The 16,236-nt window shown below is 41.8% G+C and overlaps 1 protein-coding gene across 1 annotated transcript in view; it reads left to right on the top strand.

The window, feature by feature from the left end:
• HSDL2 (hydroxysteroid dehydrogenase like 2) overlaps nucleotides 1-16,236 on the top strand; it is an 85,693-nt gene that overhangs the window by 24,005 nt on the left and 45,452 nt on the right. The window contains 3 exon segments of the mRNA XM_033237800.1: nucleotides 4,990-5,003; nucleotides 5,006-5,092; nucleotides 7,042-7,140. Coding sequence (XP_033093691.1) covers nucleotides 4,990-5,003; nucleotides 5,006-5,092; nucleotides 7,042-7,140 — 200 coding nt within the window.

The following is a 16,236-nucleotide window of genomic DNA, read 5'->3' as shown; positions in this document are numbered from 1 at the left end:
GGTGGCTCACACCTGTAATTTCCACACTTTGGGTGAGGGGAGGATTATTGGAGGCCAGATCGAGACTGAGATGCACAAGATGGCAAGACGCTGTCTCTACAAAAAAAATTTTTTTTTAATCAGGCAGGCATAGTGGTGTGTGCCTACTGAGACCGTGGTGGTGGTCTCATGTACTCAGGAGGCTGAGGCGAGAGGATCCCTTGAGCCCAGGAGTTTGAGGCTGCAGTGAGCTGTGATCATGCCACTGCACTCCAGCCTGGACAGAGAAAGACTCTGTCTCCAAAGAAAAAAAAAAGGACTAAAGTGTAGCTCAAGCATTTTCTCAAATATTTGCATGTGTAAATACTTACATGTATATTCTGTCTTTCATAGGACGCAGTCCTTTCGTAGAACTGTTTCTGATTACTGAAGCCAGCAATAGTCTTCTTCCTCTGAAAAAGACCTGGAGTTAAAAAAAAAAAAAAAAAAAAGGCCGGGCGCGGTGGCTCAAGCCTGTAATCCCAGCACTTTGGGAGGCCGAGGCGGGCGGATCACGAGGTCAGGAGATCGAGACCCTCCTGGCTAACACAGTGAAACCCCGTCTCTACTAAAAATACAAAAAACTAGCCGGGTGAGGTGGCGGGCGCCTGTAGTCCCAGCTACTCGGAGGTTGAGGCGGGAGAATGGCGGGAACCCGGGAGGCGGAGCTTGCAGTGAGCCGAGATCGTGCCACTGCACTCCAGCCCGGGCAACACAGCGAGACTCCGTCTAAAAAAAAAAAAAAAAAAAAAAATACTTAGGTTTTAGTTATTTAAATAACAGTAAGGTCATTCTCATTATGAATCACACTTTATTGTAACCAATAAAAAGGCTAACACTTTTTTGGGCTTTGCCGGGGAAATATAGAATATCAAATGAAAGAACATAGTCCTGATCTGTTCTGGATTCATCAGACAACACGTCTTATTGTCCATTTATTTATTTGTTTATTTACCCTCTGGTTCTATCATTTTCCATGTGAGTATCAGGATACATTAGGGTAGAACTTGCTTCTGTACCTTACGTGTATCTTGTTACACACAGAACAGGTAGTTAGGAGCTCAGACTTTGGAGTAAGACTGCTTGGATTCAAATCTTAACACTCACCCTTCATGACTTTCTATTTTGTGACCTTGGACAAGTAACTTAACTTCTTGCAGATTCAGTTTCTTTACTTTTGAAATGTCAGTAACAAAGTAGAATGTTACAGGGTTGGTCATGAGGGTTAAATATCTAAGTTATTAAGTTAGAGTCCTGAATTTTTCCCTCAGGTATGTTTTGTTGGGTCTGCAAAACTTGGCCCAGACAAATTGTTTTCATGAGTTACCTACATTCAAAGTTTTATTAGTTAGGGCCAGGCAGGGCAGCTCATGCTTGGAATCCCAGCACTTTGGGAGGCTGAGCCAGGCGGGTCACTTGAGCCCAGGAGTTCAAAACCAGCCTAGACAACATGGCAAAACCCTGTCTCTACAAAAAAGAGAAAAATTAGCTGGGGATGGTGGCACACGTGCCTGTAGTCCCAGCTACTCAGGAAGCTGAAGTAGGGGGATTGCCTGAATCTGGGAGGTAGACGTTGCTGTGAGCTGAGATCACGCTACTGCACTCCAGCCTGGGCGACAGAGCGAGACTCTGTCTCAAAAACTTTATTGGTTGCTTATATTGAAAAAACTAGAAGATTTATACAAAAGTCCAGATTCCTAGCTTTTGTTGAAATGTTAGAAGATCTGGCCACATAGAGAAGCATTACCACATGGCAATAGTTGCTGTAGCTGAGTGGCAGGGTATCAACTACCTCCTTATATGGGGCCAGAGCTCTGTTGTCTTCTGGATGCTGAGGACAGGCTAACAAGTTGTATCATTGTGTTTACACTGTTGTTTTTCTTATATGAAAGAGGAAAGTGAAATATTTCTCATAACCACATCTCTCTCTGAAGTAGGAAAATGAGACTTATGCCAAGAGGGCCGTATATTCAAGTAAAATGGGTAAAAGCTTACTTGTTTGTAGATATGAGGCATATTTCTACAAATTCACTATGTAAGGTATGTCTCTATTGAATGAAACCATAATGAACCCACCATAGCAAGAATTATGGCAAGTGGCTGGGCATGGTGGCTTGTAATCCCAGCACTTTGGGAAGCCAGTGCAGGCAGATCACCTGAGGTCAGGAGTTTAAGACCAGCCAGGCCAACATGGTGAAACCCTGTCTCTACTAAAAATACAAAAAATTAGCCAGGCGTGGTGGTGTGCACCTGTTACTGGACTACTCTGGAGGCTGAGGCAGAAGAATCGCTTGAACCCAGGAGGCAGAGGCTGCCGTAAGCCAAGATCGCACCACTGTACTCCAGCTTGGGCGACAGAGTGAGCCTCTGTCTCAAAAAGAAAGAATTATGGCAAGCATATAGATTGTGATGAAAAACTTGAAACTAGAAAAGGAATTCATTTTTCAAGAGTTTGTGTTTATTTTCAAATAAAATAGGCAATGTTGCTATGTGATACTGTCATAGTACTAGAAAAAATTATATGGGAATCAAAATCTTTTACAGGTGGCAACTTTGTGAAATAAGCTCAATTGAAAGTTAAGTATTTGTTTAAACAAATGCTTAAAAATATAAACCTAGCCAAGAATACTATTGCTCAACATGTTAAACTAAGGCTTAGTTAAGGGCATGTTGTGTGAATAAGTTTAATGATTTCTGGCAGTTTCTATTGTAGATGATGAAGCCACAGATATACATATACAGGTTGAGTATCCCTGGTTTGAAAATCCCAAATCCAGAATGTTCTGAGATCTGAAACTTTGAGTGCTGACTCAACGCTCAAAAGAAATGCTCATTGGAACATTAAGGATTTCAGATTTTTGGAGTAGGGATGTTGAACTGGTTAAGTATAATGCAGATATTTCAGAATGGAATCTGAAACAATTCTGGTCCCAAGCAAAAGGGTTACTAAACTTGTACCACACACCTAGGTATATGGCGTCAGGAGAATTTTGAAGTGATTAATAAGGTTTTAGACTGGGTATTCATGACATGAAATGACTTCTAAGGTATTGACAGATATCTTGGCAAGTTTAAGGTAGATTTGTCAAAACTAGTAATCATAACTATAGACAGTGCTGTAGTAGTGGTCAGTGTTAACTTTAGACTTATTAAAAATCTAAACAAATGTAGATACATGTTTTGCAAGGGTGCAGAAATTGTTTGTTCATTGTATCATTTGCTAGGAATTGCTCCCTACTAACAAAGTTAAAAATATGCATGTTTTCTTTCCACGAGATGATCAATACAAGTAAAGCACTGAATTTTATGTAGATTTGTCAAAATTAGTAATTATAACTATAGACTTGACCTTTTAAACTGACATTATGACTGATGTGTACATAAATGTATTAGTCTCTTTGTTTTTTCCTTGTGAAATTATGTCTTTGGAAAGCCCATTTGGCAAAAATAATTTAGTCTACTTTCCTGTATTGAGGTCATTTTTCAAAAATGAAAGTGATGTCTTAACCCACATTTTTAGATGTGAAGGTTCAATTAAAAACAAAACAGACCAGGTGGTGTAGCTCCTGCTTGTAATCTGTGCACTTTGGGAGGCCGAGGCGGGCAGATTACTTGAGCCCAGGAGTTCGAGACCAACCTGGGCAACACAGTGAACCCTGTTTCTATTTTAAAAAAAATTAAAGTTAAAATTAAAACTCTTGCACAAAGATTCTATTCACTATTGAAAGTGCCTACCTTTATAAACAGCTACGTAAAAAAAATCCACTAAATAAAATTAAATATTGCTCCCAATTAAAAGCAGATTGCAATGCCAAATGAAAGACCTCACATTGACCTTTGGGTTAAAGAAAAGTGTCAGATTTTTGGCCTTCTATGAAAGGTATGTTATAAAATGAAAATTCATAATGAAATATTTCTATTTTGGCCAGGCGTGGTGGCTCACGCCTATAATCCCAGCACTTTGGGAGACTGAGGCAGGTGGATCATGAGGTTGGGAGATCAAGACCATCCTGGCTAACACAGTGAAACCCCATCTCTACTAAAAATACAAAAAATTAGCTGGGCGTGGTGGCGGGCGCCTGTAGTCCCAGCTACTCAGGAGGCTGAGGCAGGAGAATGGTGTGAACCCAGGAGGCGGAGCTTGCAGTGAGCTGAGATCGCGCCACTTCACTCCAGCCTGGGCAACACAGTGAGACTCTGTCTCAAAAAAAAAAAAAAAAAAAAAAAACAGAAAGGTGGATTGGCCCGGCATGATGGCTCACGCTTGTAATCCTAGTACTTTGGGAGGCTGAGGCAGGTAGATCGCTTGAGTCCAGGAGTTTGAGACAAGCCTGGGCAACATAGCAAGACCCTGTTTCTAAAAAAAAAAAAAAAAAATTACAAAAACTATCCAGGTAGCTAGCTGGGCATGCTGGCACATGCCTGTAGTCCCAGCTACTCAGGAGGCTGAGGCAGGAGAATGGTGTGAACCCAGGAGGCGGAGCTTGCAGTGAGCTGAGATCGCGCCACTTCACTCCAGCCTGGGCAACAGAGCGAGGCCCCGTCTCTTAAAAAAAAAAAAAAAAAAAAGAAAAAGGAGAAGTTGGCTGGTAGCAGTGGTTCACACCTGTAAACCTGTAATCCTGGCACTTCGGGAGGCTGAGGTAGCAGGAGTACTTGAGTCCGAGGGGTTCAAGACCAGCCTGGGCAACAATGCTGGACCCTGTCTCTAAAAAAAAAAAAAAAAAAAAAAAAAAAATTACAAAAATTAGCCAAGCATGGTGGTGCACACCTGTAGTTCCAGCTACTCGGAAAGCTGAGGCAGGAGGATTGCTTGAGCCCAGGAACTCAAGGCTTTAGTAAACTGTGATTGAGCCATGCACTCCAGCCTGGGCAACAGAGCGAGGCCCCGTCTCTTAAAAAAAAAAAAAAAAAAAAGTGGAGCAATTTAGAAAACTGTTTAATTTGACTTGTATTTTCTTTTGCTTGCAGATCTAAAGCATGTATTCTTATTTGAAAAAGAGTAAAATTGCTCATATCCTCAATATCAGTCCACCACTAAACCTAAATCCAGTTTGGTTCAAAGAGCACTGTGGTAGGTGATAGGGTAAGGGGATGGTTTGTGCTTAATTTGTTTTGAATTAAATCTGTGTACGTCTGATGTAATCACAATCTGCACATAACAATCAGCATTGAATTTTCTATGCCAAATCATTAAGTGGCATTTAGAAAGCAGATTCTTAATCTTTTATCTGTAATTTAAAAAACTGAGGCATAATTTACATTCAATAAAATGCCCAGCTCTTAATGGTTCAGTTTGATGAATTTTGAGAAATGTATATAACCAACATCCAAATCAAGATACAGATTTTTACCGTTTCAGAAAGCTCTTTCATTTCCCAATGAGTGTGTTTTACTGTGTGTAATTTATTCATCTATAAAGTTGGTTAAAAACTATCTATGGGATACTTTATTTTTCTTAGCCAGGTATGCACCTGTAGTCCTAGCTACTTGGGAGGCTGAGGTGGGAGGATAGCTTGAGCCCAGGAGTTTGAGGCTGCAGTGACCTATGATCCTGGTATGCACTCCCGCCTGGGTGACAGAGACCCTGACTCTAAAAAAAACAAAAAAACAAAAAAAAAACACGACAAAAAAAAAACCCTATTACCTTTCATAGCATATCAATGGTTTAAGGTAAATATGCTAAGCAATAAGATTTACGTATAGGTGCCTTCTTTAAAATAGTTGTATCAAACACTTAGTTTTTATTTCAGCACAATTCACTAACATTTGGAAAGGCACTTGGAATGGGAACCCACAGAGCAAAACTGAAAGAAGTTCCACTTTAATTGACTAGGTTAAATACATTTGCAGCCTTTTGTAATGATTGTTTTACTAGCAGCAGTTTCCCTTTAAATAAACACTTTCATACTTAAAAAAAAAAAAAAAAGAGTCCAGACTTGGTGGTTCAGATCTGTAATCCCAGCACTTTGGGAAGCCGAGGCAGGCAGATCACTTTAGGCCAGGAGTTTGAGACCAGCCTGGCCAACATAGTGAAACTCCATCTCTACTAAAAATACAAAAATTAGCTGGGCATGGTGGCATACACCTGTAATCCCAGCTACTCAGAGGCTGAGGCACAAGAATCACTTGAACCAGGGAGGTGGAGTTTGCAGTGAGCTAAGATCACACCACTGTGCTCCAGCCTGGGCAACAGAGTGAAACTGTGTCTCAAAAAAAAAAAAAAAATGGTAAAACATATTAAGAAATAATAATGTAATTTACCTTCATAGTATTAAGAAAAATGAAAGTTTATTACAGTCACTTTTATTTTAATCAAATATTAGGAGGAAAATATATAAATGATTTCATCTCTGTTCACTTCTATAAAAACTGTTCTTTAGAAAATAGTACATTTAAAAGTTATATTTTATATTATTGAAAAGAATTCTCAAAAATATATTAGGCAGGCTGGGTGTGGTGGCTCATACCTGTAATCCCAGCACTTTGGGAGGCCAAGGCAGATGGATTGCTTGAGCCCAGGAGTTCAAGACCAGGCTGGGCAACATGGCAAAGCCCTGTCTCTACAACAAATTGAAAAATTAGTCAGGCTTGGTGGCACGTGCCCATAGTCCCAGCTACTTGGGAGGCTGAGGTGGGAGGGTCGCTTGAGCCCAGAAGGTAGAGTCTGCAGTGAGTCATGATTGCACCACTGCATTCCAGCCCAAGTGACAGAGTGAGACCCTGTCTCAAAAAAAAAAAAAAAGAATATGTGTATACGTATGTATATATGTATGTGTGTGTGTATACATGTGTGTATTACTACTTTCTTCCTGATATATATCTGTGTGTGGATGTGTTGTATGTATATACATATATATACATGTATATGTATACACACATAGATATATACACATATATATGTATATACATACATGCACACATATATCAGGAAGAAAATAGTAATAGAAAAATGGTTATTTCTACTCACAAGTTAATCAAATTAATTTCTTTTATAATTATTATTTTTTGTGCTTCTTTCAGCTTATACTATTGCTAAGTATGGTATGTCCATGTATGTGCTTGGAATGGCAGAAGAATTTAAAGGTGAAATTGCAGTCAATGCATTATGGCCTAAAACAGGTATGTATTGTTAAAAACTTCATTTGTTAGATTTTCATGTATTGTCCCTGACACTTATTATTTTTTTGGTCCGGGGGGAGTGTAGTGGTGTGATTTCAGCTCACTGCAACCTCTGCCTCCCGGGTTCCAGCAGTTCTTGTGCCTCAGCCTCCCAAGCAGCTGGTCTCAATCCCTTGACCTCATGATCCGCCAGCCTCGGCCTCCCAGTGCTGGGATTACAGGTGTGAGCCACTGTGCCCGGCCTCTTCATTACATTTAAAAAATTTTTTTTGTATTTTTTTTTAGTAGAAGGGGGGCTTTGCCACGTTTGCCAGGCTGGTCTTAAACTTCTTACCTCAAGTGATACAGCCTCCTCGGCCTCCCAAAGTGCTGGGATTACAGGCATGAGCCACTGCGCCAGCCTCATTACATTTTTTAAAACACTTCTAGGCCGGGCGCGGTAGCTCACGCCTGTAATCCCAGCACTTTGGGAGACCGAGGCGGGCGGATCACAAGGTCAGGAGATCGAAACCATCCTGCCTAACACGGTGAAACCCCGTCTCTACTAAAAAATACAAAAAATAGCCGGGCGTGCTGGTGGGCGCCTGTAATCCCAGCTGCTGGGAAGGCTGAGGCAGGAGAATGGCATGAACCTGGGAGACTGAGCTTGCAGTGAGCCGAGATCAGGCCACTGCACTCCAGCCTGGGAGACGGCGAGACTCCGTCTCGGGAAAAAAAAAAAACAAAACAAAGAAAAATCACTTCTACTGATGGCAAATTTCCTTTTCACTGAATTTGCCAGCAGAGGGGGTTTCTAGGAAGATGACTACTGGAAGTCATGTCCCTGCTGTCCTCCCGTTCCCCTGATTGGAGCAGCTGCTAGGGTGGTGGGCAGGTAGGACTAGGAAAGAAGAAGTAGGACTTGATTCTGTAAGAGACGGAACTTGAGAAGCTTGTGAAAGACTGTTCTGAGCTAGAGGACAGAATGGAGCCAGGGGAGAGAACTTGAGACAAGAACAGATACTCAGAAGTTCCTGGAGAGGGCTTTGACCATGGAGATCTGAGGACTCAACGGGGTGGCTCAACAGGCAAGGTAAGTATTTCCTATCCTTGAGGTGTGCAAGTGAGGAGACCTCAGAGACTTCATCAAGTCCCAAAATAGATTCAGTGACTGGTATATCTGATATGATAACTTACTACTGCTGGCAAGGCTGGCATCATTTAAACTATCCTGGTGACAGAGCGAGACTGTTAAAAAAAAAAAAAAGCTACATAAGGGTGAACAGTGCTATGAGGAAACAAAGAAAAATTGTAGTACAGCTAAGAGGACCCAATATCCAGACACAGAAAAAATAAACAGAATACCCAGAATAGTAGTTTTCAGTGAAATACAACTGCTAAAGAAACAGAAAATATCTCAATTCGAAAAGAAAAATCATGACATAAGAGATTGAATTATAGTATGAAAAATGCTTTCTGGAACTAAAAATAGATTGTGTTTTTAAAATACATATATGGGCCGGGCGTGGTGACTCACGCCTGTAATCCCAGCACTTTGGGAGGCCAAGACGGGCGGATCACGAGGTCAGGAGATGGAGACCATCCTGGCTAACACGGTGAAATCCCGTCTCTACTAAAAACACAAAAGATTAGCTGGGCGTGGTGTCGGGCGCCTGTGGTCCCAGCTACTCGGGAGGCTGAGGCTGAGGCAGGAGAATGGCGTAAACCCGGGAGGCGGAGCTTGCAGTAAGTCGAGATGGTGCCACTGCACTCCAGCCTGGGCGACAGAGTGAGACTCCGTCTCAAAAAAAAATAAATAAATAAAACAAATAAAATACATATATGTATATAGTAGTTGAAGGGTTGGATGTTGAGTAACACCTGAGTAAGCAGCTTGGATAGACTACTGCAAGAAATATCTCAGAAGAGCAAAAACACCCTGAAGAAAATGGAGAGAGGCTTAGAGGACACATCCAGAGAACTTCACATGCAAATATCAGACGTCCCAGAAGGATGGCTGGAAAGAGAACAAATAGAGGAGAAACAATAATTGAATGACTAATAGGAAACAATTCCCTTGAGCAGAAGAAAGACCGATATGGATGTAGACTGAAAGGTTTACCAGATTTGAGGCTGAATTTATGAGGGGGAGAAAGACATCTGGGAGAACTTCAGAATTTCAAGGATAAAAAAATCTTCCGGCCGGGCGCGGTGGCTCAAGCCTGTAATCCCAGCACTTTGGGAGGCCGAAACGGGCGGATCACGAGGTCAGGAGATCGAGACCATCCTGGCTAATACGGTGAAACCCCGTCTCTACTAAAAATACAAAAAACTAGCCGGGCGAGGTGGCGGGCGCCTGTAGTCCCAGCTACTTGGGAGGCTGAGGCAGGAGAATGGCGGAAACCCAGGAGGCGGAGCTTGCAGTGAGCTGAGATCTGGCCACTGCACTCCAGTCCGGGCGACAGAGCGAGACTCCGCCTCAAAAAAAAAAAAAAAAAAAAAAAAAAATCTTCCAAGCCTTCAGGCAGAATATATGTTACTTACAAGGAAAAAGATTGCAGGCTCTTTTATCTTCAATGCCAGAAACTAGAAGGCAGTGGAATAACACCTGTACGTTACTGATGGAAAGGGACTCAGCCAAGATAGTTATTTATTAACAAGATGAAGGGAAGATATGTGGATATGCTACCACACTTGAGAAGAGTCTTGTAGAAAGGGCTATTAACCAAGCAGCAAATCTGTCAGAACAGAGAGTTTTCAAGATAGGAGTCAGAAAAAAAGAGGAGAGAAAATAATGGCTAGCAAATAAACCTGTAGCATATTTAATACATGGTCAAATGTACATGGATTACATAGAATAACTGGAAATATGAAATACAGGTGCCAAATATCAACTCTCTATGTTGAAGAGATAGGAGAAGAGAAAAGTGTAATACTTGTCTGTAGTATAGGCGCCCACTGCTGTGCCTGGCTAAATTTTGACTACACTGTCTTCAAAACCTAGAATTTGGGGTAGAGGGAAATGTGGAAGTCATTGAATTCTTTTCTTTTCTTTTCTTTCTTTTTTTTTTTTTTTTTTTTGAGACAGAGTTTCGTTCTTGTCGCCCAGGCTGGAGTGCAGTGACACAATCTCAGCTCACTGCAACCTCCACCTCCCGAGTAGCTGGGATTACAGGCGTGCGCTATCATGCCCAGCAAATTTTTGTATTTTTAATAGAGAGGGGGTTTCACCATGTTGGCCAGACTGGTCTCAAACTCCTGACCTCAGGTGATCCACCTGCCTCGGCCTCCCAAAGTGCTGGGATTACCGGCGTGAGCCACTGCACCAGGCCAGAAGTCACTGAGTTCTGAAGGACTCATATGAGCATGGGAAGATTAGGGAAGGGAACGCTTTCTAACATCTCGTTTTGAGGCAGCTACAATTCTAGATAGTGTCTTTGTTGTTGTTTGTTGTTTGTTTTTTGAGACAGTCTCACTCTGTCGCCTAGGCTGGAGTGCAGTGGCCCAGTTGGCTCACTGCAACCTCTGCCTCTGAGGCTCAAGTGATTCTTGTGCCTCAGTCTCCCAAATGGCTGGGATTACAGGCACTTGCCACCATGCCCAGCTGATTTTTGTATTTTTAGTAGAGATAGGGTTTCACCATGTTGGCCGGGCTGGTCTTGAACTCCTGACCTCAGATGATCCTACTGCCTTGGCCTCCCAAACTGCTGGGATTATAGGCGTGAGCCACCACACCCGCCCTAGATGGTATCTTTTAAAAAAATTATATTTTCTGTTTGGTGCTAGGGTGTAGAAATGTTTTTGCATTTAAACATTACAGGCAGCTATCTTTCTAAACTTTCTTGTTGAGTCTAATAATTTAGAGTCTCTTGGATTTTCTGTGCAGGCAATCATAGAATCTGTAATAACATTCCTATTCTTATGTCCTTGGTTTCTTTTTTTCTTGCTTTACTGTACTCTCTTCTCTCCTTCTCTCTAGCCTTCGCTAGTAGTTTTCTCTTGACTTATTGAGAGCCCAGCAGTGCTTTTAAAAAATGCTTATTGCTTATTTATAGTTTTATTGTAATAAGACAGCCCTTTAGAGTTTATAAGTCATCATATAGTTGATCCATGAACAATGCGGTGTTAGGGATGTCAGCCCCCAGCAGTGAAAAAAAGAAAACGTATTTCCAGAAGCAGAAGACTAGTCCTATCCATTTTTAGTTAAATATATTACTAGATATTATATATATATATATGTATATATATATATATTTTTTGAGACGGAGTCTTGCTCTGTCGCCCAGGCTGGAGTGCAGGGGCGCAATCTCGGCTCACTGCAAGCTCTGCCGCCTCCCAGGTTCACACCATTCTCCTGCCTCAGCCTCCCAAAAAGCTGGGACTACAGGCGCCTGCCACCACGCCCGGCTAATTTTTTTTTTTGTATTTTTAGTAGAGACGGATTTCACCCGTATTTGCCAGGATGGTCTCGATCTCCTGACCTTGTGATCCACCCGCCTCGGCCTCCCAAAGTGCTGGGATTACAGGCGTGAGCCACCACACCCAGCCAATATTTTATATTTTTATTGTTTTCAATATATTTTCTAATTTGTTAAAGTATATATTAATATAAAAACGATATATCTTTATTACAAATATACTAGTAAACCGAACTCTCTTATTAGTACTAAAAAGTTTTTTGCAGATTCTCCTAGTTTTTTTAGGTTTAGAGTCTTATCACAAAAAGTGACAATGGTGTTTCTGCCTTTTCCTTATATGTTAAATTATTTTTCCATTTCTTATTAGATTAGCTAATCCTTTTAGAACAGTGTTGAATAGTAACAATGATGGGACATATATTTGTTGTGTTCTTGTCAATAATGGGAAGGCTTTTCTTTTCATCATTATATATATGCCGTTTCTTCCCTTTTTTTAACTTCAGTTCTTGCATCCTTTCTACTACTTAATGCTGTGTTAGTATTAAATGTGATAGCTAAGGCATTAAGGTCTTACTTGATTTGCTGGAAATTTTTGTGTAATGTTCCTATCTACTAAGTGGACTTGGTAAGTTGGTAACTTATACTGAACTACTATAAAATCTCCATGTAAGTTTTTAAATGCTTAATAAAATTGAAATATTACTTTTTAGTCATATCTCAAACTTGGAACTATTGGAGAATTAAGCAGTAACATATTGTTTCTGTCCTTAGTGGTTACAAATTTTGTTAGGGCAAATAAATCATATAAATATAATGCAACCAGAGAGGTGATCTACCTAGATACTGTTCAAATGTTTGAACTCTTGATTGTAAAGTTGCAAATAGGCTTCCATAATCTATTAATTATGGAAATTAGTTCCATCTGTATCTTCCCTTCTGTGAGAGCCGTTGAGCTTTCATATTCTCGGCGTCACATTTTGTTAATTTTCTTTTTAGCACACTTATTCTGTATTCCAGATTCTCAATTAACCATATAATATAGTTCAGGTAAAGAAATGATAGAACTGATTTTTATTTATTTATTTTGAGATAAGATCTTGCCCTGTTACCCAGACTGGAGTGTAATGGCATGATCACAGCTCACTGCAGCCTTGACCTCCTGGGCTCAAGCCATCTTCCTGCCTCAACCTCCTAAATAGCTAGGACCACAGGCACATACCACCATGCCCAGCTGGTTTTTTAGTTTTTTTGTGTGTGTGTGTGTGGAGATGGGGTCTTGCCATGTTATCCAGGTTGGTCTCGAACTCCTGGGCTCAGGAAATCCTTGCACCTCAGCCTCCTAAATTGGTGGGATTACAGGCGTGAGCTACTGTGCCCTGCCAGAACTAATTTTGATGAAATATCCAAACGTCACATTAGTATTTAAAATTACTCAGTTTCTCTTTGCTTCTTTGGGTTTGCTACACCCTGGCCAGCCCCGTATGGTTGTGATAGCCTCTATAGTCCGTGGGCTGGCACTTTGCTCATCTTTTTTTTTTTTTTTTTTTTTGAGACGGAGTCTTGCTCTGTCGCCCGGGCTGGAGTGCAGTGGCCGGATCTCAGCTCACTGCAAGCTCCGCCTCCCGGGTTTACACCATTCTCCTGCCTCAGCCTCCGGAGTAGCTGGGACTACAGGCGCCCGCCACCTCGCCCGCTAGTTTTTGTATTTTTAGTAGAGACGGGTTTCACCGTGTTAGCCAGGATGGTCTCGATCTCCTGACCCCGTGATCCGCCCGTCTCGGCCTCCCAAAGTGCTGGGATTACAGGCTTGAGCCACCGCGCCCGGCTTTGCTCATCTTTTAAAGTTTCTTTCCCTACCCAATCCCCACTTTCTGGTAAGGCTTTTTTTTTTTTTTTTTTTTTTTTTTTTGAGACGGAGTCTTGCTCTGTCACCTGGGCTGGAGTGCAGTGGCATGATCTCAGCTCACGGCAACCTCCGTCTCCCGGGTTCAAGCAATTCTCATGCCTCAACCTCCCAAGTAGCTGGGACTTCAGGAGCCTTTTACCATGCCTGGCTAATTTTTGTATTTTTAGTAGAGATGGGGTTGCGCCATTTTGACCAGGCTAGTCTTGAACTCCTGACCTCAGGTGATCCACCCGCCTTGGTCTCCCAAGGTGCTGGGATTATAGGCATGAGCCACCACTCTCTGCCCTGGTAAGGTTTCTATGAGGTCTGTTAGGTGTACATCCTGCAGCTTATTGGTTTAAAATGTACTTGCCTTTGGTGTAGTCTCTTTGGGGCTGATTGGGAGAAAGAAAAATCAATAGTGCAACTGTTTTGATACTGAATATTGACAAGTGTCTTTATGAACTAAAGAACCAGTCCCTCGAAAAAATAAAAATAAAATAATTCAGTTTCTGTATTGCACATAGTCTTAGCTGTGTGAGCTGCAGTAGCTGTCTGTACCTAGTTTCCCCTTATGTAAAATTCGGTATTATAAATAATCTCTAAAGCCCTTTGTTGCATATTTTTCAAACTTTTACTTATGAAAATAGTCAAACATATGTACAAACATGTATACAAGTAGGGAGACTAGTACATCATGTACAATTCCGCTTCAGCGATTTCACCACATGGCCAATCTAGTTTTACCAGCCCTCACACCTCCATCTCCCTTTAAACCCACTTCTAACCTCACCAGATTATTATTATATTATTAATTAATTAATTATTTTTCGAGACAGAGTCTCACTCTGTCACCCAGGCTGGAGTGCAGTGGCGCAATCTCAGCCCACTGCAGCCTCCACCTCCCAGGTTTAAGCGATTCTACTGCCCCAGCCTCCAGAGTAGCTGGGATTATAGGCGCCCGCCACTGTGCCCGGCTAATTTTTGTATCTTTAGTAGAGCGGGTGTTTTGCCATGTTGGCCAGGCTGGTCTCGAACTCCTGACCTCAAGTGATCCACCCACCTCGGCCTCCCAAAGTGCTGGGATTACAGGTGTGAGCCACTGCGCCCGGCCCTCACCACATTATTTTTAAGCAGATCTCAATCCTAGCATCATTTCATCTGTATATACTTCAATATGCATTTTTAAATGATTAGGGCTCTTTAAAAAGGCAAAATTATTATCATAGCTAACAAACATACCTTAATACCATCTAATATCTAGTCAGTGTTCAAATTCCCTCAAGGGTCTCATAAATGTTTTCTTTGCAGTTGGTTTATTTACATCAGGATCTAAATTGTTTCATATATTGCATTTGTTTGATAAGTCTCAAGTGTTTTTTTGTTTTGTTTTGTTTTCTTTTTTGAGATGGAGTCTTGCTCTGTCGCCCAGGCTGGAGTGCAGTGGCGCGATCTTGGCTCACTGCAAGCTCTGCCTCCTGGGTTCACGCCATTCTCCTGCCTCAGCCTCCCAAGTAGCTGGGACTACAGGCGCCTGCCACCACGCCCGGCTATTTTTTTGTATTTTTAATAGAGACGGGGTTTCACATTGTTAGCCAGGATGGTCTCAATCTCCTGACCTCGTGATCCACCTGCCTCAGCCTCCCAAGGTGCTGGGATTACAGGCGTGAGCCACCGCGCCTGGCCAGTCTCAAGTGTTTTTAATCTAAAGCAGTTACACTCATTTTTTTTCTTGCCACTTATTTCTTGAAAAACCAGGTTGTTTATCTTACAGGATTTCTGTCATTCCAGATTTTTTTGATTCTCCCAGTCGTATCATTTAACGTCTTTCTGTATCCTCTAAGGACCCTTATATTAGTATATTGTTTATTTCCATTCTTCTTTCTTCTGGCATTATTTTGTTTATTCATTCATCATCCAACAACTATTGATTGGATGGTTATCATGCAGTAGACATGGGTACTGGGGATACGTCTTTGGCCTTTTTACCTAGTGTATATCTAGGTTGGTAGAAGTTAGGTTTTAAAAGCATATTTAGGCCGGGCGCGGTGGCTCAAGCCTGTAATCCCAGCACTTTGGGAGGCCGAGACGGGCGGATCACGAGGTCAGGAGATCGAGACCATCCTGGCTAATACGGTGAAACCCTGTCTCTACTTAAAAATACAAAAAACTAGCCGGGCGACGAGGCGGGCGCCTGTAGTCCCAGCTCCTCGGGAGGCTGAGGCAGGAGAATGGCGTGAACCCGGGAGGCAGAGCTTGCAGTGAGCTGAGATCCGGCCACTGCACTCCAGCCTGGGTGGCAGAGCAAGACTCCGTCTCAAAAAAAAAAAATAAAATAAAAAAATAAAAATAAAAATAAAAAATAAAAGCATATTTAATCCGGCATTTATGCAAAGTATTATTAAAGCCCTGGTGGTACTCTTGAACTGAACTGCCACATATAGCTGTGTGAAACATATCCAGACTTCTAGTTTAGGAATAAATGAAGGATTTCTTTTCATTGTTGCTTCCTGTCTGCTATGTACTGGATAAAGGGAGTTCCCCAGCTCCAAGAAGTACTGAAGATTCTATGGCCTGTGGTGTAGATGAGGGGAAACAAGGGGTTATGGGTGAGAATTTACCGAGCACTGGGGCATGCTGCTGAGGTAACTCTTAGGAATATTTGAGGGTTGCAGCCAGCTTTCCAATCACCACCTTTTTCTTCTAAGTAGTCCAGGAATCAATTTGGTTAAATTCCTTTCTTCTGCAATTTGGCCAACACTCCTTTCTTTCCTGGTCCCCACTGTAGGACCAAAACCATGTTTTATTGTTTCT

The sequence above is a fragment of the Trachypithecus francoisi genome, unplaced genomic scaffold (genome assembly GCF_009764315.1).
Source record: "Trachypithecus francoisi isolate TF-2019V2 unplaced genomic scaffold, Tfra_2.0 Lachesis_group16, whole genome shotgun sequence".
Taxonomy (NCBI): domain Eukaryota; kingdom Metazoa; phylum Chordata; class Mammalia; order Primates; family Cercopithecidae; genus Trachypithecus; species Trachypithecus francoisi.
The sequence above is the reverse complement of the archived record's forward strand: the minus strand, read 5'-3'. Positions and strand labels throughout refer to the sequence as shown.